Source organism: Pteropus alecto, unplaced genomic scaffold, assembly GCF_000325575.1.
Source record: "Pteropus alecto unplaced genomic scaffold, ASM32557v1 scaffold86, whole genome shotgun sequence".
Classification (NCBI taxonomy): domain Eukaryota; kingdom Metazoa; phylum Chordata; class Mammalia; order Chiroptera; family Pteropodidae; genus Pteropus; species Pteropus alecto.
Genome location: NW_006442109.1, coordinates 31121795 through 31148486, shown reverse-complemented (window position 1 = coordinate 31148486; position 26692 = coordinate 31121795). Strand labels below are relative to the sequence as shown.

Sequence of the window (26692 nt, the reverse complement as noted above, 5' to 3'; positions counted from 1 at the left end):
AAATCCCCTGGTATCCTTTGATCCAGCAAAAGCCAAATTTTGATTTTGAGAAAAATGAAATGTTATTAATAGAGGACAGGAACTAAAGTTAGCCAGGTCAACCAGCTACTACCCTCCCTGAAACAACAAAGAATGAATGATAAATTTAGCAGCCTCATGTTCAGTTTTCAAACAACGCCGCTGAGATTTATAGCTTCACTGCTCCCATGGCAAACTAAGCAGCTCACAGAAAGCTATCTGTTTTTGATTTCACTCCATTTTCTCCAGTTTTTGTTCTTTTTTCTATTTGTAGTTTTTTTTTTTTTCACTCTACATTTTCTTTTTCCTGGTGTGAGTCGAATATCAAAGGCCAGTGTTGTTGGTAAGCCTCCAGCTTGCAAAAGCCACTCAATGGGATGTTATTAGAACCTACGTCACAACATGGCAGACAGTGATTAATAGCAACTGTATCAACGGTAGCAACTTAAAAAAAAAAAAAATGTGCCCATCCCGTAGCTGAAAAGGGGTCAGTGAAGTAAAAATAAGAAACGTCTATAAGAACCCAGGGCCCAAAAATGTTCTTGGACAGATAGTATGGCACACTGGGATTGTGTTTGACAGAAAGAAGAAAGAAATTCCTGCTATTATGCATATAATAGAAACTTTTACCTTTAACTAAGTCACTTATACTTAAAACAACCACACATTAATTTAAAATGAAGTCTGTGTACAACTTTGGAATCATTTTATTGATGTAATGGTGTCCCCCAAAATAACTAGCAGATGGATTTCCACCCCCTCAATGAAACACTGAAACAAATTGCAGAATTGTCAAAATTTTATCATGAAGGCACACACTCTATAAAAAGGTTGATTTTAAATGAATTGTAAATTTGCTTCATTGCACAATATTTTTCTAAAATTATAACCGGAAAGTATTCTCTGTTTAATTTTTTAGCATATCCTTTCACAAAACACATCTGCTGTGAAGTATTTCTAATTTGTGCTAACTGCTTTTTAACAAACACACAGTTGTCACTATGCCATCTAATGTTATTGGGGCAAAAAAGTACATTCTCCTTCGCCCTCATTATAATAAAATTTTTGAGCTGTTTTCGATGAGGCAAACCAATAGAAAATAATACAATTATTTGAACTCCAGATGCAAGTGATATATAGGAGATTAAAGAAATGAGGAAGGATGGAAATGCAGTCAAATCAGACAATCAAAGAGGACATGGTACAGGAGCTGGAGGTGGCTGAAATTGGGAAGAAAGAATAAACATATACAGAAAGCTTGTCAAATTATGTTTAATTATTAGGAAAGTAATAAACAGACTAGAAGAAGAAAAACACCACTAACTAGATAGAATATGTCATAAGGTTGGCCAGTCACAGAAAGGATGAAAGAAAGGATATACTCTTAGCTTGGAAGAGTGAAAAATGGAGATTACCTAGTTACAATACAGGTCTTCTTTTTATTCTCCATTTATTTCCATCTCACACCCCTCTTATGTGTTTGTGGTTTAGTTCCTTCAGGGGAAATGGGATTCCTATGGCGTTTAAGTCAGAGATGAGTCAGTGACACCAAAAATTTTGAAGTTATTCCACCTTCAAAATAATAATGAAAATTAAAAAATGTGTTTCCCCATTAAAGGATTAATATAATGATGAGTTAACCTTCCCCAGTATTTAATATGGAAAATGTGGTACAGGCTTTGGCCCTGTATTATCTCCTTTCTACATCCTGATCACACAAGGAGGAGGCATTATTATTATCCCCATTTGACAAAGGAAGAAACTGAGGCTTTTAAAAGGTTAACTTGCCCAAGGCAACTCAGCCAGTAAGAGACACTGAAGCCTCATCCAAGCTTTCAATCACTCAATGATCATTGAGTCTTTCCTTTATATCTGGAGTCAAATATCCACACACTAAAAATATCTTGTATGGTAACCTTTATGAAATCATAGAGTGCAACAAAAAACGATTAGGTCTAGTCTGTATCTAAATAATGAAAAGAATGTCTTTTCACTTCTAATACCTTGTATATGTGCTTTAGAAGAAGGAAATATATGTCTGCCTAACCAATCAGCTCCACATCATCTCATTAGTATTTTAGATTTATTATATTATGCAATTTTAATCTAATAGGCTTATAATCTAAATTTTTCAAAGTAGTATTGATTTTTACAGAAAACATAAATAACTATATATGCAAAAAACCCTTGTTTCATTAACACGACTGACTTATGATAATAAAATTATATTTGTGTAGACTAATATTTAGTCTGAGTATAAAAGGCAATAAATTATACACTTGAATTTTGATTTCTTGAAGTACTCAAGAATCCAAGCAGGATTTTCATCTATTCTTTCGTTAACCAGTAAATCTATCCAAAAGGTTCCCTCAAAATATATCAGTATAATAGAAGAAATGTATGTCATTGAGATGGAAAGATGATTGTAATTTGCTTTTAGATATCTCCACTAACAACAGAAACTTCAAATCATCCTCTACTTCTTTCTTTGAAAACTGGCCAAGGAATGGAGAAGGCAGTCTGGTGTGCTGTGGCCCATCTCTAATGGTTTAGCAGATTCTGGGTAATGACTATCCCAAACATCACCCAGCAGATCAGGTCAGGAACTGAGGATTCTACATTACATTAACTGCAGCTTCAAGCCATGGGACTATACACAAACCACCCACAGCTACATTAATGTCATGATGTGAGGGGTGGAGAGAGAAGGGAAAATTTTAATTATTGAGTACCAACTTTGTTCAACGCACTGCGATAGGGTGTTTTACATATTCTATTTCATTTGGTTCCCCGTCCCACTCAGACAATACTACTCATTTTACAGATGAAGACTTACAGATGTTAAATACCTTGCCCAAGGAAACAGCATGAGTAAGTGGCCTCTTGTGAGTCATACCAAAGTCCTGCACATAAGTCTTATATGTTACTAAGACTCTCTACCTCTCTATTGTATTCCTGTATGCAGTGGAGGTGTAAGACCTCAAGTTCACAAGGTAAGTCACTGTCAAAACTTTAATATCTTTATAATCATTTTGTCCACTGCCCCTGTTCTCATTCATCTTACCTCAGCTCTATCAATGGAATATGCCCTATATTTACTGTACACAAATGAGAATTTTAAATGAATATTGGGACTAGTTGTCATAGAATCATCACAATACCATGTATTCAATTAAACTGTACAGCATCCAAGAACTTAACGGACTTTCTAAATCAGGGGTCTCAACCCCCAAGCAGTGGACCAGTATTGGTCTGTGGCCTGTTAGGAGTCAGGCCTCACAGCAGGAAGTGAGTGGCAGGCAAGGGTGAGAAACATCATCTGCATTTGCAGCAGCTCCCGTGCTAGTACCACCACCTCAGCTCCACCTCAGTTCATCAGGCATGAGATTCTCATAGGAGCATTGGTCCCAGGTGCCAAAAAGGTCGGAACCGTTGTTCTAGATGACTAATAGGGGTAATCTGAACACCCCAAGGAGAAAACAAAATCTCAGGTTTGTCCATTTGCATATGGCGCTGAAGAGGGCAGGGAGGGTGTGGGGAGAGGAGAAAGACAGCTGTACATGGTGAAAGGCAGGGCCCAACAACAGGTTGTGTCTTATATGCTGCCAGGTTCATTCCAACTGCTCACAGTGTGGATCTCAGATATAAACCAAACAGAAGTGACAAAACCCAAAACCACAGGAGCAAACACTGGCTTTCAAGTGCTCTGGGAACAGAGACATTTGTTTAAGTAACCACTGTTTTAAAATTGCATACATAGTAACACCAAAATAAACAGCTTGCGATGGTGTTTATTTTAAGATACACAATAGTAATGTAAAGTGTGGCGTGCCCCAGATCCGGGGAGCTGGAACATAATTTACAGTTGTAGAGAGCCCTAGGAGGACTCAACTACACGCCAGGACTGTCTACTTCCTGATTAGATAACAGTGAAGGTCAGAAAGCATTGCTTTTTGTGCGGCAAAGAGCAAACAAGCCACCACAAAGCCCCTGTTCCTCCTGCTCGCTGTGAATTATGAATCGAGTCCTGTGGAGAGCAGGGTTTGCCAAGTCTCCTCTACAAAGCGTGTATTAATCACAGGTCCTGAGGAAGGGTCAAGAGCACAGCCTGACAAACCAGGGAACGAGCCTGTTTGCCGACCTCAGTCCCTCAGTCCTTCCCCTCCCTGATCCAAATACCGAAGAAGGAAAAGAAAGAGAAAAAAAAAATCTTGAAAATACACAAGCTGGTTGGGGTGCTGAAACATATGTAAAACTGAACTCTAAGGAAAAACAGCTAGATCAAACAAACCTTAAGCATGATCAAAATAAGAACTGAATTTGTAGTTTATTTTAGCCAACTGAGTAATAATCCCCATGCCTTCTTTGCTCTTCTTTCTCTCCTCCATCCAGGTGCTTTGAAGAAACATTTTGGGGATCTTTATTTTGGTCTCTCTACTTCAATCTTCAACAGTATCTTAGGGAGCTTTATTAGCAAAGGCCTGCAATCCTCGAGGTGTTACTCTTGACATTCTGGTCTGTTGTTTTATCTCACCACATCTTAAGTTAACTTGCCTCTTTGCCATCACCCTCACCTGCTGTGTCATGAAATAAAAATAACTTTGATCTTTTCCACAAGCATAACTTACATATTCTTGACTTTGAAATTTGAGTTCGTCCTGAAATAGTTTCCCTAAAAATTCTCTGCAGTGGACTGAATTGTGTTCCCGCAAAATTCACATGTTGAAACCCTAACCCCATTGTAACTGTATTTGAAGATAGAGCTTTTAGGAGGCAACTGAGGTAAAGTGAGGTCATAAGGGTGGGATCCTAATCTCATAGGATTGGTGTTCTTATAAAAAGAGAAAAAGACATCTCTCTAAACACACACACACACACACACACACACGCACACACGCGCGCACACACACACACACACACACACACTGCAGAAAGGCCATGTGAGGACACAGTAATAAGGTGGTCATCTGCAACCCAAAGAGAGAGCTTTCCCCAGACACCCATGTGGCCAGGACCTTGATCTTGGACTTGCCTCCAGAGCTGTGAGATAATAAATTTCTGTTATTTGAGCCTCCCATTGTGTGGTACTTGTCATGGCAGCCTGAACTATGACACTCTCCCATCGAAGTCACCCAATTTTTCCTCCATAACAGTCCCTCCGGAATCAGGGAAGGGATCCCGTACTTTTCTTTCCCTTTTCTCTCTTACTCCCTGCTCTCAGCCCGACCTAAGGCTTTCCACCCACTTTTCTCATGAAGTCCACAGCATTTACTATCATTCCTCTCCACTACTGTTGCCAGAAGAATGTTGACCTCTAAGCTACCGCCACTTTCCCCAATGGCTTCTGCACACACAAGAACATTTCTCTCCATCCAACTGCTTGCCTTTACTTTTAAAGGCTTCGATATTTATATGACAAAGAGCTTTCTAATACTTTTTCTCCTCTAAATTCCAATGTCATCCATCTCTACTTCACCAGCCCTGGATTTCATCAAGCAGAGATGCTGTATTTCCGGGATCACAGACCTTAAAATATTCCTTCCTGGCTTCTCTGTTCTCCCTCTTAGTCTACATCTGGATTTACAGCCCCTCCACAGGCTCCCTCTGTTCCCAAAGCATGACACACTTTATAAGCCTCCTTACTCAGCATGGTCCTTTATTAAAATAAATTTTATTGTCTTGTATTATAAATACAGCACACATTTTATAGAAAATTTAGAGTATATGAATAGCATAAAGTAAAAAAGGTCACCCAGATCTCACTACCCAAAGATAATCACTGTTAACACTTTCATTTGTTCTTTTATGCATATATCCATATACTTACTTTGCAAAACTGCATATAATGCCTTTTCTGTTTTACTTTGCCTGGTAATATATGGAGAGATTTTCCCACATCTCAAAATATTTTTGAGAATATAATTTGTAATGATTACACAGTAGTCTATAATATTTCATTATGCTTTCTTATAATTGAAAAAATAGATGATTTTCCATGTTTTATTAACATAAATAATTATATACAATTTTGCATGATTTTTATGTACATTTTTTATTATTTCTTTATAATAAACTCTTAGAAACTGAATTATTGGATCAAAGGACCTAATTAGTCATACATGTTACCAGTTTAAATCTCAGAAAGATTAAGTCAATTTTTGTTGTCATTAAAGCAGATATTTTCTTCCACCTTGGACAGTGCTGAACACTATTTTTTTTTTTTTAGTTTTTCTTAATTTGATAGAAAAATATTTTGTTACCAATTTTTAAATTGGTTTGATTACTAATTACCTTGAACATTTTTCAATTACCTATTAGCCATTTGTATTTCTTTGAGAATGAAGCTATTCATCTGTGCCTTTTATCTACTGTACTTTTTTATGTTAATTTGTACATTTTATTTATTAAGGACATTAATCCTTTGCTTGTTATATAATATTACACTTATTTTTGCCACTTCATGTTCACCTTTATTTTAAGTGTTTTCTTAACATTCGAAAGCTCTTATTTTTATTTTAAATTAAATCTCTCGTGATTTTTAAAATAACTCCTTTGCTTTTATGCTCTGAAAGGACATCACTAAATAAAGAAAAATGGTTACACTTACTTCAAAGAAATCCTAAATGTGTGGAATTTACTTTGATGGAGAGTACTGATTGTTTTTTTCAGAAATAAACCATTAACTAAAAACTATTCATTGAATTATACTTTTTTTCTTCAAGTGATTTGAAGCGATGTCTATAAAATTAATAAATTTCTCCATACATTAGGATCGATTTGTGTATTCTTATTTTGTTCATGTGATTATTCTCCCTACTGTGATAGCCACCTGGTAGTTTTATACCTCCCTCATTTTCTTTTTGAAAAATATCTTGACTTTTCTTAATTGTTTCATTATTCAGATGAACTATAGAATCAATTTTTCATTCATGATCCAAGGAAAAACTATTTCATTATTATTTTGACTTAGTGGTCAACCAATTCAAGAATTCTCTAACTAAAACCCTTCCTCTCACCCAAGTCGTCAATTCTAGGCTTAGGTTTTTCCAGTTAGAGAAGCTTTTATTTCTGAATTCCCTCAGCTTTCTTCTAATTCTTTACGAAATGTGTCTGTCTCCTATTCACGTTTCTATCTGTACTTTGACCCCGATTTTCACTGGTCTCCTTTTCTTGAACCCTGCATTATCCATTGTCATTCTATACACACAAACACACACTCACACACACACATACACACACACACACACACCACCACCACCACCACCACCACCACCCATCTGCCCACCTACACCTCAGTCTCTTTCTCCTGGATCCCTTCCCACACCTGATTCACCTGATAGATCTCTGCTAATAAATCCTGCCACTCCCACGCACTGTCCTCTGTTCCTCCTTTGTTCCCTTCCAACTTTGCCTGCTCACTCCTCAGTTTGTAGAATTCAAACGCAGGCCATGACCCCCAAGTGCCAAATCCAAAGGCTTATTTTCAGTCATCATTGTCCTTGATCTTTCTACAGAATCTACTTCCTCCACTTTGAAACTCTTTCTCTCTTCACACAATCTGATAATGCTCCTACTATTCTGATTTATCTCTGCTCATTACTTTCTCTCTTCCTCCCTTTAAATGTAGTCTTTAAAAAGATTCTGTCCTCTAACCCACCTCTCTGCATACTCTTCCTTACCTTTATCCAGTGTCATTGTTTCAAGCATTACTTCTATAAAGATCAGCATCAGCTCTCAAACTACAGTCTCACCATTTCTAACTCTTCCACAGAGGTCCCCCAATCAGATATCTGGCTTCTGTATCTAAGCCTTAGGCCTCGATACACCTTTCCAAGCTTTCCACACTATTCTCCCATACATATTCTGTGTTTCAGCCAAAGATGATTCTGTCTTAAGAGCTGCAGCATCCACGAATCTCTGAATGTAGAATCAAAGGTAGCCTATTTTCATATCCAGATGGAAACAATCCTTAGGGGAAAAAAAATTCCACTAGTCTCTTGCTGGAATAAGATAATTCTGTCTCTCAAAGCCTTTCACCTTCTTGAGTGAGCCTGTGAGACTACCATTTTAAAGATGTAAAACTGCTCTTCTCCACCACTTTGGCCAGATGAAAACTGGCAAGTTGGTGAATCTCAGGATGAAGAGTCTATGGACAAGGAACAAAGGTGTCCAAATCCCCAATGAGCTTGGTCCAAAGCTATAATGATACAAGTGGGAATAAGTTTATTGTAAGGTTAGTTTGTTATCATCCAGTTCTTCCTGTTCAGTTTGAGCTTATAAAATTTCAAAAATTCCTTTGATTAATGATGCCACAAAACTATGCCACAATATGAACAATCCATAGGGTCTTTTGCCCTTTTCTTGATATATATCATGCTAACTGTAGGATTTGATCCTCATGCCAAATAGGCTTAGGTCAAAGGAAACAAGTACACTATTTTTCTTTGAAGGGTGTTTTATCCATATCCAAGTTCAGGTTTCATGGAGCTAAGACAGAGCAAATTAATTATTTCAGTTGATTATAAGAAAATATCAATAAATACCATTTTATACTTGTACAGTATTCTGCCCTCTTCAAAGGGCTATTTCTAAATCTCAGCTAATCATCGAAACAATAAGGTAAGAAAACCAGAGCTCAGAAAAGTGATTTGCCCAAAATAACTCAGATAGCAAAAGGCTGAATTGAGACTTAGGTCCCAGTCAAGTACTTTCAAATTGGTCCTAACTCTGCTGCCTCTGGTGTACATATCGTCTTATAAACAGTGGGAATTTCTTTCTCCCTGCCCTGAAATATTTATTTTAATAAAGCACAAAGAATTTACAGATTGTCCTAACTATCTAAAGGTATGAAAAGCGCTGATTCTTTTTGTGAATTACATTTCCGTTGTCTTCTCCAATCAGAGATTCAGGAAAATTTAAGCACCCCTTTCTGTTTAACTTGTTCCATATTCATTTTAATGAACAGGAGTTGGGGGTTGTTTGGGATAGACAGTGACGAGAAAGTGCAAGCAAATAAGAACCAAAGAGAACTAAAATCACACTTTTCTTTAAACTTGCTCTGCAAAAAATAAATAAATAAATTTCAAACTGTTTTGAAAGAATTCTGAAGCTGGTAACAGAAGTCATATTAAACACCGATGCCTTTCCACATGACCACATTTGATTATCACTTAAGTGGTTTACCAGCAAACCTAAAAGCTTCAGGATTAAGCAATAAGAGGGGTCTTTATCAACGTCCAAGTAATCAGTAGGATTTTGCCACACAGGTCTAAATTTATGTTTTCCTAGAAATGAATGCAAAAACTGAACTGGGCCTATAATTGACTAAGAATGACTTCATATTGCCCACGCCCTCTTATCCCTTTTTTTTTTAATTCACTGTGAGGCAGGGTTTAAAACAAGTGTAACTCATGAGCTTCCTGTGGCATCCTGAAACCTTTAACTGGAATCTATATCTTTTCACCATAGGAAAAAAAATAATAATAATAAGGCTGCCTTTACAGAGAGTTTCAACATGTCACCAAACCTATGGGGAATAATCCAGCATTCATCTCTTCCATTGATAAAAGCCCTTTTCTCTTTGAAAGACTAGGGTAGCAGCACCCCCATTACACTTGGGTTGTTTACTGTCAGCTTATGACAGGGTCACACCACGTGTCCAGGGTAAGAAATAAGCCATTTGACAACTGTAGCATGATTGATATCACGGGATTATTCTTTTCTAAATTATTAGTTATGAAATTGTACATATTCCAAGTCAAAATTAATTCTGGAATATTTATGAATATAGGGAATGATGCAAGAAGTAAATATGTCTGGATAGTTATATTATAATGTGATAACTGAGGTATTATGATTAAGAACAGCAACAAGATTTGGCACTGGGATTATCCAGGGTGGATCTTCATTATCTGGCTATATTAACAGCAAAGCAGATCGCGAACTGGGGGGTGGGAGGTGGGGGGTGGACAGGGTGACTGAAAGAGGGCTGATTAGTGGCTCATGTTAATTTTCCATAATGCTCAGAATAACTGGATAATATTCTCTTTATTTCTTGTCATCCCAGAATCCCACAATAATAATCTCTTGAGTTGTAATTTTTCTTTTTGTGGACAATCAAAGTCAGAGTCAACAAATATTTCGTGTTATCTATAATAACCCAGAAGTAAAACTATAGTTTAAGAAAAATTATCTGCCATTATATTGTGACTTGACAACTTATCCACTATTAGATAAAAACAACTTAAATTAGTTCTGGCAGATTTGGGACTTGGCAGTTCAAAATATGAATAGCAAATGTAAAAGCCTGAAAATGGCATTACTATTATATTTTAAGAGGATAATACACCTTTAAAGGGTGCTAGTGATTACTTTGCATATTGTAAACAACGGCTGCCAATCAATTTAGAAAGGAGTACACTGCATATAAATGTAATAAGACAAATTCCATTCAACCCACCTAATGCTTCCTACCCAAGTCACTATTTCTTAACAGGAGTGATGGGGCTGGATACCATCTTTACACTTCATAATCTGTTCCAAATTGCAAAAACAGACTACAGCACAGAGAAGTCGGGGCATTTCCAGGAGTCCTCTGAAATCTGTGCAGTAACAATCTCTAAAATAAAAATTAATCCTGAATATTAAGGTCACTTTATGACCCTAGCGGGCAGCAAAGATGAGGGCAGCAAACAGTGGCTGTTCTCTTAACCCAGTCAACCTGGCCTTTAATTCCCAATAACTCCACCTCCCCACAGAATACACTTGCAAACTATGGTCATGTGGAATGAAGAAATGGAAATTTTCACTATGATCTGAATGAATATTCAGGGATTTCACTAAACAGCATTTAATGGCATTCTATTCTTAGAGTTTTAAAATAGCTGAATATTCAGATATGCACATGCCTTCTATTTTCTTTTATTCAAGGGTCCTCAATTTTCCATCTCCTTGAATTCTTTAACGTATTTTTAAACAATTATACTTAGAATGATATTTTATGAAATTGGGTGCTAAACTTTGAGTTAGTAATTATTTTAGTTTCTTTTTGATAGTAATTTAATAAGAATTTAATTCTTCAATCTTCTCACTCAGTTACTTATTTTTAAAATGTGTCTGTCAGTTTGTAGCTCATAATCTGGGACTTAATTTTTTAGTCTATCTCAGCTGAACTTCTTTTTAAACAGGATTGTCTGATGTACTTTTGAAATGTCTTGACCAGATGTTTTTGCATTGAGGAGACCACACATCTCATCACCCCCATGAAAGGCCACCGTCACTGTACTGGGGACTCTACCTCAAAGTCATTCAGAATGTGGACAAAGCCTGCTGAATCTCAAACACATCAGTCTTTCACATGTAGAAACCCTTATAATCCAATTCTAAACACCGAATTGGGACTACAAGTAAAAGGCTATGACACAGCAGCATGCAATCTTTTTTTTTTCTCTCAAGAGAAACAAAGTAAATTTAGTTGCAATTTTATTTCTTCTAGAGGCGTTTCTAGGATTCAACACAACATTAAATTTTTGGCCTGTCTCTTTAATTTGAGAAATTGTAAAAACGACGACAGATGGCACATGGAATTGACTTATGTCCTCTATTCTTTACTGAAGAAGGGAGTGCATAGAAACTTTGACAAAAGCAGAAGCTACAGTATGCAGGTCGCTATTAAAATTATCCACTGGCTCTTTGGACAGTAAAGATCAGAACGTTCAGACTTTTTTTTTTTTTTTTTTTTTGACATTCTTTAAAACCAACTAACACTGCTGTTAAGTTGCCACTGGTGATCATAGCCCCAACATTCAGTTCCCTCCTGTCCCAATAAGAGCCTGATGGATGTGCCATTAGCTCTGAACCTCGGCAACCTCTAAAATTATCACTCTTCCCACCCCAATCTCCTTCCCCCACCACTCAAAATCATTATGAAATAGGAAGAATACTCAAGCTTACAGTTAATTGGAAACATTGCAAGGGAAGAGGAATGCTTAAGACAGCATGTCCACAGGAAAATAAATTACCCAGCACTGTTATTTAATGCATTGTGACATCATTTCCTGAAATTAAACAGAGATGACACCAATTCAGAGGATCTCCAGTATAAGGTTCCATTCAAATAATTCACAGATGTTTTCTCCTGGCAAGCAGAAAAACAATGCAAAGGCTAAAGCTAGGGGTGGCCTCCCTCTACTGCTTGCGGGAAGCTCTCTGCTGGTGTTTTTCAGCTGGGTGTTCTGCATGTGCGTCTCCACATAAGTATTTCTTAGCCATTGAGCCCCACTTGTGTTCAGTGCACATCTGTATTTCTGAATGTGAGAACAGCCTTCTCTCATTATCAGTAAGGCCAACATTTTTATATTCGGTATTAATTTGGCCTAGAGCAATTAAGTAGCCCAATGAAAGCACTCATTTCCAAGTAGAAGTAACTAATGTCCATGAAATGCTGATTTGATTAACCATTCAAGGCCCTTAAAAAGACCTCTAATGACAGAAATGATCAGTGTCTTTGCAGATACCCTTGTGGAAATGGACAAATGGAGAAATTGGGGTAGAGATGAACAAGACAGGCAGTACTCTCTCTCACTCTTGGTGATTTCATGAGGAACTAGAGGCCGTAGGCGCCGGAAAATCGAAGCACACAACCAAAAGACCAAAATATTCGACACTTGTGCAACACATTACAATTCACAAATTGACTACATCACTGAAATCACACGGCAACCCAACCAGCCAAGAAGGGCACATACATACTATCTTCATTTTTCAGGTGAGAAAATAGGCTCAGAGGTTGAATAATTTACCCCCAGATCACAGAGTTCAAAACCAACTCCAGTGACCCCCCTTTTTTTTTTTACAAAACAAAACAAACAAACAAAAAAACATACTGCACAGTTTCTCAGAGAGCCTAGACTCTAACTCTATGAGGAAGCTGGGAACTCTAGACACTGCTCACACCCTTTAAGGTGAAATGGAGCATTCCCTTCAAAAAGTAGGCTCGGCAGAGGCATCCTGAATTATTCTGTAACCAGCTGCTTCTTTACCTTCTACCCCAACCCTGAAGTCCGTGATGCTCTGGCTTTCCCTTGGCACCAGGACTCTGTGATGCTATTACCTAGCCTCAGTGAGCAGCCATCAAATATTTATATGGCTCTAGAAGGCAGAGTTCAGACTACACTCTCTCCTGCTGAGGGGCATTTGGAACTTGTTTGGCAAAACCTGGTCTCCACATCTCATATTGTCCCAGGAAAGTGAGTGGTAACTTCAGTTGGCCAGTTCCATTGGCCAAAGTCTCTTGTTGCCATTCAACTAGATTAAAATATTATAGTTACTTTATATTATGTACTTACTATAAGAGCCAGGCATGGGCTGAAATGCTTTACATTATCTCATTTAATCCCGGCAACAACCCTACTAGTTTGGTTCTAGAATTATAGCCATTCTGCAGACATGGAAAATGAAGTTTAGAGAGGATAACTGCTCAAGATTAAAAATCTACTGTGCTGCAGATTCCAGGCCATGTGCACCTAATTGTGACATTGTATCATCACATTTAAGAAAAAAAGCTATCTGGATCTACACAAGATAAAGAGAACTAGTTAAAAGGCAAAATAGTCTAGTATATCAGCTTCTGAGAATAATGAGCTAACAAATTAAAAATCTTTTTAAAAAAATTAGCAAGAATTCAGACTTAAGGTTAATAATTTTTTAGTTTAACTATATATATATATATATATGTACACACACACATTATGATAATCATTGGAGAAGAGAGACGTATCTCTAATGTAAAAGGGGCTCTATTTACTCATAACGTGGCTTTATTGTCTCTGTAGGACAATATACTTTAAAACACGTTTATTGCCAAAAAGAGACTTTTACAAATCCCATAAAGCAAACTCTATTAGGGCAGGAGTGAAAGGAATGAACACCTGAGTGGCAGGTTTCTCCCTCACCACCAGAGATATGGTGACAGGACAAAGCCTTATGCCGTGAACAAAAGGCAGAGTGTTTAGAATCTGCAGTTTCAAGAAGGCTGCATAAAATTATGTCACTTTAAAGTAAATTTGCTTCTGATTCTGTATACATATCTTTGAAAGAAGTCCTACATCCCCTAAGTGTAAGCTTTATCCCTATGTTTTCAAATAAGAAAACCTTTAGTCAGTGACTGGTATGAGCAAGTGGTGTCTTTGTGTGTGAGCACTTCCTGTTTTCATTCCATGATCAAATATATTCTTTGCAGCACAACTAGGGGAGCTCTTGAAGGTGGTAAGTGGAGGTGCCTGAGAGCCTAATTGAGCACACTAAGGACTTCTTGCCATGGAGGAGTTTTTCATGGTTATGAATAAACCGTTAGCCTGGGTATTATTGCTTGCTGTTTCTTTCTTTAACTATCGTTGAAGTCAAATAAAAACAGTTGTAATGGCAGGCTTACTTTTATGATATCATAATCTCCATGTGTTTGTGAAAGGAGTATACTTCCCTAGGATTTCCCTGATCTTTTTTTTTTTTTTGCCATTGGATACTTTCCAGCAAAAGCACATACATTTCCAACAGATTCTTTCTTCGATCTTCACTAGATTTCTTAGTCTGAGAGCCAGGCACAATCATCATCCAATAGAAGAGGGGGATGATAATAATATATACAACATTTTCAATAGCTGAATTTCTCTCTCTATATATATATGGATTTATTTCTTTAAGATTATTGTGTTTTTCTAAAGGGGATTTTTAAAAGACATTTTGGAAATTGGTAGTTAGAAACTAGAAACTAATTACTTAGCCTTAGAGTAAGCAAATTCAAAATGCTTAACTCTGAATATGAAAATTCCTCAATTCATCAAATAGTTTGTTTTTTTAAATGCCACTTTGAATTTAGTTTAAATATTTTCCTCAATATAATCAATTGGCTGCAAATATATTACCTTTTCCCCTAAAGCTGGCAGTGCATAAGAATTTGAGGGATTGTTTTAACTGTTACAGTTGTAGTGAAACTTGTTCTTCCAAGAAAACTGAAGGTTAATGATTTTTGTCATATTGAAACTAAGACTTAACAATTGCTACAGTCAGCCTTTGTTGAGGTGGGATTCTTTTTTCTCTGGGCCTTTTGAGGTATTCAGAATAGGTGACAATAGCTTGCAGTTGAGAACATATGTAGAGAGACCCCTGTGGCTTATTGGAAGAAGTTGCTCCATGCTGGTTGGGTGTTTGGAAAAAAAAAATACAACCAGAGTTCTTTTATGTTCTCCTAGTTAATGAATGCATGAATGTCAAAATGGGCCAATGGCCCATTCAGGGGGCAAAGCCTTAGCAGCCCCCTTCTTTAAGAACACATCCTGAGATGCAAAATACATTTGCTTAACAAATTAAAATAATGAGATAATTCAATTAGCTTCTTTTTTATAAAAGAAAGAAAAAAGGGTACATCAGGGATTATTGTAATACAAGAACAGGTCATACTGCACAAAAGGGAACAAACCAGTTTGAAATAATGTTAAAGAGACTAATAATGGAGAAATGCACATTGAATCATGTACTTGTAAAGAAATTTACATGAAATAATAATTTAGACCACATCTATTTTCAGTGAGCTAGAGCCAACATTTCACTTTGAAAGTTGAAATTAATTAAAAGACAGAAAAATATAGTAGGACATCTCTATTTCGAAGGACTTCCTCATGCCTGTTAATGCACATAAGAAAAGAAGTCTAAATTAACATGTCGCTAGTTAGGGGTCTCCATTCTTGGTTTCTGAGCTCAGAATTATAGCAGAGTAAATCTTTCAGCTCATTAAAGATTGGAAAGTAAAAGTTTTACAGGACCATCCTCATCAAAGTTACTGAACCTCTTCTCTTCAGCTGGGGTGAAGTCTGGATGGAGGTAGAAAAAAAATTCAAAGATAAAGCCAAGAAGAATTTCCTTAAGATACAAGGGAGGTACAAAAAAGGCAGAGAAGGGGAGCAGAGAGAAAGACTGGGAGACAAAGCCAGTGGAAGGAAGTAATGAAAGGGCCATGTGGTGAAAGAAGGCCATGCGGAGGAGAAAAATAAAGCACTTAGTGGAAAGCAAAAAGAAAGGGGGACAGAGAAGAAAGGATGACCAGAGGCTGGGACAGAGCAGTGTTCTGAATAAATGTTCTTCAGCAGAACCAAAACCTACGAGCGTGGGAAAGGAGCCTGCACTGCATATCTCTCGTTTGAAAAATGGGGAAATGGAAGGTCCAGAGAACTTAAGAGATTTAACTGAGGTTCAGCCAGTACTGAGGAAAACTGAGCTTGAAATGCCAGTTTCCTAGACTCTCCAGCTCTGGCTATTTGAGTATCCTCTCTCCACTCCAAAGATAGGGATTTATTAAAATTTTCAGGTGGACAGAGAATTCTGCACAAAGCCTTGTGCACATTTAACTAAGAGGAAAGCACTCGCTTAGTAGCATCTCGCACAGTAGAGCCACAAGCACCTAGGAATCACTGGCCACCCACAATTCTTTGCCAGTGGCCACGGCACAGGGTGGATTCCTTTCAGGACAGGGACAGGACAAGGCAGGAGGTCCAGCAAGGGCCCTGGACACTTCCATAGGAAATTCAAATCACAGAATACAAGTGGTGAAGGAGAAAGGTGGCTTGAAGAAAGAGGTGCAGGAAAGTCTTCTCTATTTGGAAAGGTTGGAGGAGCAGGAAACTTTAAAAACAAAACAGCACTTTGCTTCTCCATATCTCCAGTCCATCCTCCCTTTGAAGCTGAGTGCGTTGATGGCAGAGGTTATGAGATTTATATGCAACAGTTAAAGGTGATAATGATTTTAGCAGTCATCATAAAAGTGGTGGAAAAAGCACAGATCTGGGGACAAGGAAGCCTTGGGTCCCGGTCAAAGCTTGACTTTGAGCTAATCGCTTCTCTTTCTGGGTCTCAGCCTCCTCATTTGTAAGTAGAGCAGCTAAATTCTCTAAGGTTCTGCTGTTCTGTGAACTGGTTTTGATGACTGAGGGAGATGTTCGCTCAGAAAGCAACTGTTGAAGTCTTTATTTTCAACCAAGAAAAGTGGAGTGTGAAGAAAGACAGGGAGGAAACTGAACAGGTAAACTCCTGGGAGAAAGTGGCATGCCTACCCTGCAGCTTCCCTGCCTTTCTTAGTTGCTACTCTAACCAAACAAACCTTCAGTTAAAAATGAGAAACCCCTCCCCTCACACTCACTCGACTTCCAAATTAAAAACATTTTACAGGTTAGTAAATCTCCAGCTGAGGTGATGTAGCAAAGAACAGCTGTGAAGTAATTTTGATAATGATGAGAATAATAACCACATGGCAAGGTTCAGGGCTTTGCTGTTGCAGCTTCAGTGCTCCTGAATAGATAAAAGTGATTAAATACTCCTGATTATCCCTGACCAATATGTAATGGATTTACAGCCCTTTCAATTAGTCAGTATTTGCTTAGGACTCATTATTTTGTCTTTGGTTAAGTAATCAGCCCAGAGACCGCATGTTCTGTCTAATTCCTCTGAGCCGAGTCAGTGCAGGGCCCTGACCTTTGAAATGGCCATAGCTGCAAGGCAAGAATAACCACTGCCCCAGCAGCCTCGTTGGTTCTCCCAGCTAATCCTGACACCACAGGCCAGATCGATACACCTTAGTTTGCTACTAATGTCCTTACATCAAAATGGCCGATTTAGGAATGTGAATCTATCACTTTGCCCTCCCCACCACCACTCCGCCCCTTGCCCTTTGTAGCTCTGCTAGAAGAGCAGATCAGCAGCCGCCACCATAAATAAAAGTGGAACCTTGTCCTGGACCCATGACACTGTAACTAATGTCATTCAGCATGGCAACACGCAAGTTGGATAATCAAAGACCTTCAGCTTTTAATGCGTGACTCTATTTTTGAGCATTAGCCTAAATAAAATGGCCTGAAAATAATATTATAGCAAGAAACAGCCTATGAAATCTTTACCATTCCTAGAATTTCCAAATGAACAGTAAAATATGAGTGCCTAGTTACACTGTAAAAAATATATTGTAATTTTTTTGTCATGAGAGTCTTAAGAGTCAACAGTATATACCGACACATAAAACCCATATAAAACCGATTGCAAATAGGAGGATAAAGATAAATTGTTACTTAAAAAATGTTGCACATAGTTGATCTATTCCCAGAAGTGAAGAGGGTTAGCTTATAAAATAATGGACTTGAACAGCTAAAGAAGAATCTTTAATCTCCACCTTCCGAACAAAGGCGTTATAGCACCTATAACCCTTCTGCGTTTGTCATATAAACACATAACATGTTTGAAAGCTGCTTCAGTGATTACAATTGCACTTGATACCACGAGCTTGGACATACGTGTATGTGGCAAGGTGCATTTTTTACCTCCTAGAGGAGATGGCTTTCGTTAAGAGTGTAATCGGCAGTGTTGATGGTTTCACAAGCTTCTTACAAACATTTCCCTTGGTTGCAGTTGCATTATCTGGTTACTCTCAGACCTCAAATAAATTTACTCATTATACTGTTCAGGGTCCTAGACCATTTTGAATAAGGTCCATTCTTGGCCTATTAAAACAAAAATCTTTCTAGAGAGTGCTCTATGGATGGTGATAGTTGATAAAACCTTAACCATTCTGTTAGTCATCAGATTTCAAGAAAGGGAAAATAGGCATCTTATTTTAAGAAATCTGTATGCACCTGTATAACTTACTGGAAAAAGGCAAGACAACAAAACTTATATTTTTCTCTTTCATCTTGACTTACTGTGAGATGCTGGAAGAGCCACGCTCTCATGATATTTGTTGCTACTTTGGGGAAAATGCCTCTTTTCTTCTGGCGTTTTTTGTCCTTGTCTGGATCATCATCGTCACCTGTGCCAGGTGAAGCTACACTGTTGTCTAAACCATCCCCTAGTAGGAAAAAAAAAATGAAAATACATTAGAGAAAACACAGAAAGGGGGCCAACAACAATGTGCAGCTAATGATGAGCTCAGCTCAGCTTGTTGAAAGAAATCCATTAAGCGGGTATATTCTCTTTCATTAAAGTATAATTGGAGACACAAATATGTAAAAGACAAAATTAAACCAGGCCTCTTCAAATGTTAATTTTGTGTGTCTCACACTCTCCCGTATCATTAATTCAATTATAATTGTGCGCTTGACACAGTGCAGTAGCTCTTTGTCAATTACGGAATCCAATGTGGGAAAACCGCCATCAGAAATCCCATTCGGTGAAAATGCATCCCGTGCCCATAGTGAACACATACTGTAGGGCAATCAAGTTAAATGTTCTGTAGTCTATATATTCTAGGCTGCCTGCATAGGTGACAGTAACTGTGTCACTGTTCATTGCACATAACACACTGCCTGCTCAGCCCCTCCTAAAACTGTCACCTCCTAAGCACACACACTTGAAAACTCCTCAGATGACCCTGCACTCCGCATTTGCATGACATGCAAACTTTTAGCTCTCTGCACCACTGATCGTTATCATTAAAAAAAAAAGGGGGTATACATCAAGGTAGGGTGCTCACTTAATCAGAAGTTTCTATCAACATCTTTCTCTTCTATGCTTTTCTCTGGCATTAATTGTGCATTAGCAAAAATCATTTACTTTTAACAGTCATAGTTATTTTTTCTTGCCCTCTGGCAAAAATGCCTTGAAAGCCTGCCTGGAGGGCATCTAAATTATGTATCTGAAAAACTCTTCTGGCAAGGCATTGCAGGACCCCTACTTTCTTAAAATTCATACGAGCACGTCTTCCTGTTTTTGGGAAGGCATCAATCAAGAGCAGCAATATATGCCATATCCCTACATTAATATTTGAACTAATAACTTTAAAAAAAGGAAAGAAACAAGATCCGACTTGTGGCATAATCAAATGCAAAATAAATGAAGAATACGGGGACAGCACAGGGGCTTTATAGATGGCTGTGTTTTCCTTGCACATCATTAGCCTGGAGCCACACGAAAGAGGAAAACAGAGAAGTGGAGAGTTTATGCTCCCCGCTGGTGTTTAAGAAGCCAGGGTCCTGGAAGGACATCTGGGAATTGCGCTGAGATGGGTTTTTTTGTAATTTAAGAATAGACATTCATTAGCAGTAAATGCCATAAATCCCATGCTAAGTAAAAACCTTGTCCAAGAAAGCCTAAAACAATAAACTCTGTGCTCAATGTAGCCTGAGCTAGCTGCTCAGCAGCTTCTCGGAGAATGCCACAGATCTGCGGCTCATTCTCGGACGCTCTCTCCTCTTGGACTGGGCTGCACCATGACATCTTGCCCACTGGGCTCCTGCCTTCCAACTTCAGGGTCCGCTCTGTGGGCTATCCTGTACCTGTTCTTTTCCTCCCACCGAAAAAAAAAAAAAAAAAATCCCTCAACCTTCTTTGACCAGAGAAGCAGAAAAGCCACAGCAAAGAGCTGGCAGATTAATTTTATTGACATTTCCATTTTCACTGCAATGCGATACCCTCCATCACATGGAAGAGATGACCCTCACTATTTACAGACTGACAGGCCACTTCATTACAACCACCCTGCCCCAAGGCAAAGCAGCTCCCTTCCATCTGCCCAAACACTAGAGCATGACCCCGAAGTTGCTGTTCTCTTTTTCTTTGCCGTCTGTTATGATAAAAAAAAAAAAAGAGTGAGTCAAAGGGACCCCAAATAGGCAAAGAACTAATCAGAGTACAGGGAAACAAAAGGCATTTGACTTCTGAATACTGTATGTTCAGAGTCTACTCTTCATCTGTCTACGCACCCTGCAGACCCATGTACACTAAGGGGCCACTTGCACAAGGACAGACACACACACACACACACACACACACACACACACACACACGCGTGCGTGCGCGCGCGCTTCCCACCATGCCAAGGAACTGCTGCAAGGCAAATTCTCACCCACACTAATGGCTTCTGACTGCTCCTTGGCAACCCTAGCATTTTAACCTGAGTGGATGTGCTCTCCAAAATACAGACACTGGAGCGATCTCATCAGCTGTTCATGTGACACAGATGGAGAGTGGCTATTAGGAGCCAGGCAGTGGGCCTTAGGGATCTGAGGTGCTGTTCTGTAGCCTGAGGCGCTTTTGAAAAGCAGTACCCGGAGATGAGGGAAAAAAAAATCCACACTGCAAGTGAGTTTGAAGTCAGTCAGTCTGTCTACCTACTATGGATAAAGATATCTTTGTCTCTTAATGTGAAATCTATGTGGGCTATCTGGATGTACATTTCAGATAATGTATGTATGGAATGGCTCTTCCTTCAGTGTCTTCCAAATATAAAAACACAGGCTGTAAACAATGCCTGTGTGTATATATTTCTTTCTAAGCACATATGGTTTCTGTGTATATGTTTAAGCTGAAATTGTCAGGATTTTGTTAAAATCTCATTTAGCTTTTTCTGATAGATTTTTGAATATACTTATTTTCAAAGGTTAATGGCTTAATTGAAGGAAGTTCAGCAAAAAACAGCATTTGCCTTTAACCCAATCGGTGACCTTAAAAATGAGAGGCAGCATTTCCACAGTGCATTTTCTCTTGCTTAAAAGCAAAGAGGGCTGGTAACACCTTCAAACTATATGATTCACTGTATTTAGCGCACGGAAAAAAAATATAGCTAGATTGAGATCCTTTGATGGCTGACTTAAACTGAAAAAGACAGGAACATTACATGAATTTTAACACAAAGCAGTCCATTTTATATAAATGTCATAAAATATCTGAATTAGAATCCAGTGTAACAAATAATTGTAAAGGAAAATATCCTTATTTTTATAATAACTAGACACTAGACGTTATATTTTTAAATTAACATTAGTGTTTATACCTCTATAAAGAGAGGAATTTTCCTCTCCAAATATACAATAAATACCACTGTCTTTTCCTTCAATAGATTGTGAACCAACTTCAGCATAGAGGACTAACAACAGCATAAAGCAAAAATTTAAAAGGCAACTGTGATCTGCAATGTAAAATAAAATTCTGCAGATGTTAGAGTTCGTAACTCTGAAAGTAGATACTGTTTTCTTGTTTTTGGGCTATGTGTGTGTGTGTAAGATAGTTGGCAATCCTTGGCACCTGTACCAAATGAGTTTTTTTGCCAAAAAGTGTGAGTATACCTGTACAGATGCATGTGCCAAAGGAGGTATGGGAGATAATGGCATACGCCTCAGCATCTGAAGTTAGGATTCCAAAGTGTGGAATTCTTGAGAACAGGAACTGTTTCTTGTTTATCTTTTTATCCTGAGAGCATACTCCATGTCTGACCCAGAGCAGATACCCAGTGATTGCCGGGCGAGGGCATGACTGAACTTACAGTGAGCTTCCTCAAGGATCTGCCCCTCTTTCTGATCATCCCAATCTGGGGCAAGCACACTCAATATGGTACCCAAGGAGCTGGGTGGCTTGCCCTTGTGCACGCAGTCATGTCTAAACATGCCAGGAACAGCAGTTCTTCAAAGAACTCAGTGCCCATCAGGGCCTTTCTGAAGGGCGTAATCGCAAGGCCATTCCACCAGCAATGCCACCTCTGATGATGAAAAACTAAATAAATACTGGGTATGCTTCTTTTAAAAGGTGGTTAATACCTTGACTAAGGGTGTAGTCTAAGTTTTGGGCAAAGAGATTCAAAATAGCTGTGTATTACTAGAACACACTGTGTGTGACTATGGAAAGAAATATTCAAAGTCTGTAGATAGATAACTTTGAAGTGGATTAAATCATCAGGAGAGATTGTTAAAAGCACAGGTTCCCAGGCCTCATCCCAGACTTACTGAATCAAAGTATCCTGGGGGCAGAGACAAGGAATTTGTATTTTTAACAAGTTCTTTGGTTTTGCTTATGCATTCAGCCTAGCACTCGTTCTTAAACTGGCTTTTGGAAGCCACTAAACTAGATGACCTTCTAATTTGAAATAAAATGCGACCTCACTTAAAATTCTATTTTACTCCCATGAATGGAGTCATTGGTCATGGTGAGCACCTGCAATCTGGCTTGGGCCTTATTCACTGCAGGAAAGCCATGCTGTTCTCCATCGCATGTACTGGCCGATATAATGGAGCCCCATCCTAACCTTCAGGTGGTGAGGGTTAAAAAGGAAGAAAGAAGCTATAGGACACTAACCCTCAAAATAGAGACCACTATTTTGAGAAGAAACTGTGAGAAAAGTGAATTCTTGGACCTGCCCCAGACCTACTGAATCTGAATCTCCAGGAATGGGGCCTGACAATCTGAGTGTCACTAAGCAGTCTGGGTGGTTCTGATGACCACTCAAGTTTGAGAAACACCGCTGTAGAGCACAGAAGAAATCCCCTTAGCCTGCTACCCCTGGTGGTGGTTGGTTGTCTGAAGGCCTGAATCTAATCTCTGGGTATTCTTCCTGTTTGAGACTTTGAGAGATTTGAGAAACATCTCTCACTGGATTTACATCCATGCTCAGCAGCAAGTCACACATCCTTTCCACAGATCAAGACATCTAGGTGGAGGCAGAAATCCACATCCATAGCTGTGTAGCCAGAGAATCAAGGAAAGATATGGCTATGTTATGAGAGGATTTTCAGATGATTTTAAGGCAGCCATTCCCAATCCATAAAATGGAAGTATACTACTTCTTCCATTTAGCCAAAAATGTCTATATTTTAGACATCAACTACTTGGTTTGGAATAAAGGAATGATACAAACAGTGATGATGTGCTATGATGAGTTCAACACCACCGGGATGTGGCCTTCTCGCCCTGTCAGAACTATAACTCAATGACCAAAAGGGTCCTAGTCCATCTTTTTCTATCTACTCCCCCTCCCCCCTCCCTACTCCTCCACAACAAACAAACAAACAAAGAAAAACCCAGACATTTAGCAGTGAAGAAATCAAGGCCAGGAGGTTAAATCCTTGCCCAAGATTCCACAGCTACAAGGATAAACTAGAGACCAGGCAACTTCAAGTCCAGTGTTACTACCACTGGTATGTTCACATTAATATTGTTAATCATCTTTTACTTTTCAAAGCATTACCTCATTTGAACCCTGCTATCAATGACAGATTTAAGCAAGGTTTGATCCTATAGGCAAAGGTCTAAGTGCAGAGGAGAGATTAAATTTAAGGCCCTGGGTTGAGATTGAGCTAGAGCTGGACCAGGCTCATCCAGGTTCAAACAGAAATGTGCAAACTTTTTTCCCAAAAGTAAGCCAATGCCTGCGAGGGATTTACATATATTTAGTACAGCAAGAATCTTTGAGACTCAGGATTTTTATAATGGATTTATTGTGATCCAAGTGGAGACCCTTACGTGGAGAGCACCAAACTGACTTTCAGAGCCTAGAGATGCTACAAATATTTGAGAATGTACTGTCCACACAGTCAAGGTCTCGTGGGCTTTGATGCCGTCACTGTTCAGTACTACTAAACATTTCATAGAACTGTGATTTAAGTGCTACATTCCCCTGCCTCAAAGTCACTTTTTAAAAAACAGAATAAGGTTTTTATGACATTTTGGTACACTGTCAAATAATAAACATCTAAAACTGACCTCTCAGTCCTGTGTTCTTGAAGAAATAATTAGGACAAATGAATATGTATTTGGGTTAATAGCATTTGTACTTCTTTTGGATAAGCTAGTGATGTGTTATCTAATCCTCACTTCTCCAAGTTTTGGACCAAGTTTAATAGTTCGGTACATTCATACAAAATATATACTTTAAAAAATATCTCATCTTGGGGAACATGGCTTTTTCCCCTTTCTTTTTTGATAAATAGAAACTCAATATATTCATTATAATTTTCGGTTTGTACAATGTAAATTCACTAACTTCATACACACACATGCATGCCCACACATGTATACACACACATATATACATCTTCCAAATAACCTATTTCTAGGAATTAGGTATATTTATGAATACATAGATATTGATATATGTGATTATAAACCTAGGTGTATATAAATTAAATTGTATATATTTCAAATAATTCACCAATTGGTACACAAGTGTCCAAATATATTTGTAGATAAACTGCATAGTTTTGCCTGTAGTCACATATACATATGCATACATATACAAACACTAAGTGATAGAGTTCTTAAAATGTTTTTATTTAATGTTAAATAGGGTTGTCCCTTTTCTACACCATTTCTGTATCTCTAGAATACAGTCATGTTCTTTATCAACACTGTTGTCACTTTCATTATCACCACTATCAAAAGTAACTTTCATTGGGCACATGCAATGTTTCAATCCTCATTCAATCTACACAACAAACGAATGAAATAACTACTATTATCGATTCCATTTTACAGATAAGAAAACTGAGACTCAAAGACATTAACCTGTCAATGGTCACACAATTAGTGGCAGAGTAGTGTCTGTCCTCCAAAGACCACATTCATATCCTCTATTCACTCCCTTGGGAGGAAAGAAGATGTGAAAAGTGAAGCTGATTCTGGATTAGCCCTCGCTGCTCAAGAAACAAACCCCAAGAGTGAGGCCTTGTATGTCCTAAAGAGATAGTGGGTGTCAGCACATTTAAAAGTAAATATGAACCAAGAAACAAGCAGATACATATTTTTACACAAAAGGTATATCCATTATCTATAAGATCGTTATTGTTCCCTGTGGATCTAAAGTTCTAATTAAGTATAATTTTGAAATAAGAGCACCTGTTGAATTTTAAAGATTTTTCTGAGCCAAGAGATCTTTCTGCTTGACCCGGAATGCCCTTTCTCTTCATTTTTTTCCTTTCCCTCCTTTCCATTCATTCTTCTTTGTCCAGGCAAACTCCTAGTCAACCTTTAAAACTCAGTGAAAAAGGAACCTTTTTGGTAAAGTTTTCCCCAGTTCCCATTAATAAAGTTAGTATACTATGCTTTCTACTTTGTCAGCAGTTTGTTCTTATGTCTGTTATACTCTTTCGTTTTGACATTTATCTGTTTGCTAATTGTCTGTCCTGCTCGACTATAAGCTTTTTCAGGACAGAGGCTGCGTCTTACTCATTTCTGATTCCTAAGCCCTGACAGAGAGTAAATACTCAAATGTTAGTGGAATGGACAAACTGATAGCAAGAGCCTTTAGACCATAGTATTAGGACCCTGTGAAGCTATAACCTGCTTTGAAGAAAGTGCCCCTGAAGGAGAGTCCCTGGCTCTGGTCACCTGTTCTAGTGGCCACCAAGCCTCTGGCTACCTTACTCCCCAACCCCTGCCCTGTGGGCGCTGGGAGTATCATGCCCAGTATTTTAGTGTTCACATATGTGCATGGCCCTCCTCAGAGAAGGTCCTTATGTGCCTGAGACATGTGTCATATGCTGTTTATGAAAACGGTGCTCCATCTTAAACACGCCCTATTCCAATGAGGAAGAGAGAGTGTTGGAGAGGGCTGTCCATCGTCCAGGCTGTTTAGATTATTGAGAACATTACAGTTAAAAATGAAGTATCATGTAGCTGTGGAATGGCAACACGCAGTTCTTTGTAAGCTCATTTTCTGTCATCATTTTGTTATGCTTTTTTTCTCTTAATATAGTTCTCTGAAAACAGGATTAAAATGCACCAAGAGTAAAAAGACATTTTCTTTCAGGACTACCTTCCAGGAGTTTAATTTAGGATATCCCACCGAGAAACCTACATTTCAAAAGAGATGCAAAAAAAGAAGAAGAAGAAGAAGAAGAAGAAGAAGAAGAAGAAGAAGAAGAAGAAGAAGAAG

At 38.3% G+C, this 26692-nt stretch overlaps 1 protein-coding gene across 11 annotated transcripts in view; it reads right to left on the bottom strand.

Annotated features, from left to right (window-relative positions):
• MEIS2 (Meis homeobox 2) overlaps nucleotides 1-26692 on the bottom strand; it is a 198079-nt gene that overhangs the window by 117441 nt on the left and 53946 nt on the right. For all 11 annotated transcript variants that reach the window (XM_015596041.2, XM_015596039.1, XM_015596043.1 and 8 more), the window contains one exon: nucleotides 18756-18901. In XM_015596041.2, coding sequence (XP_015451527.1) covers nucleotides 18756-18901 — 146 coding nt within the window. The remainder of the gene's footprint in view (nucleotides 1-18755; nucleotides 18902-26692) is intronic.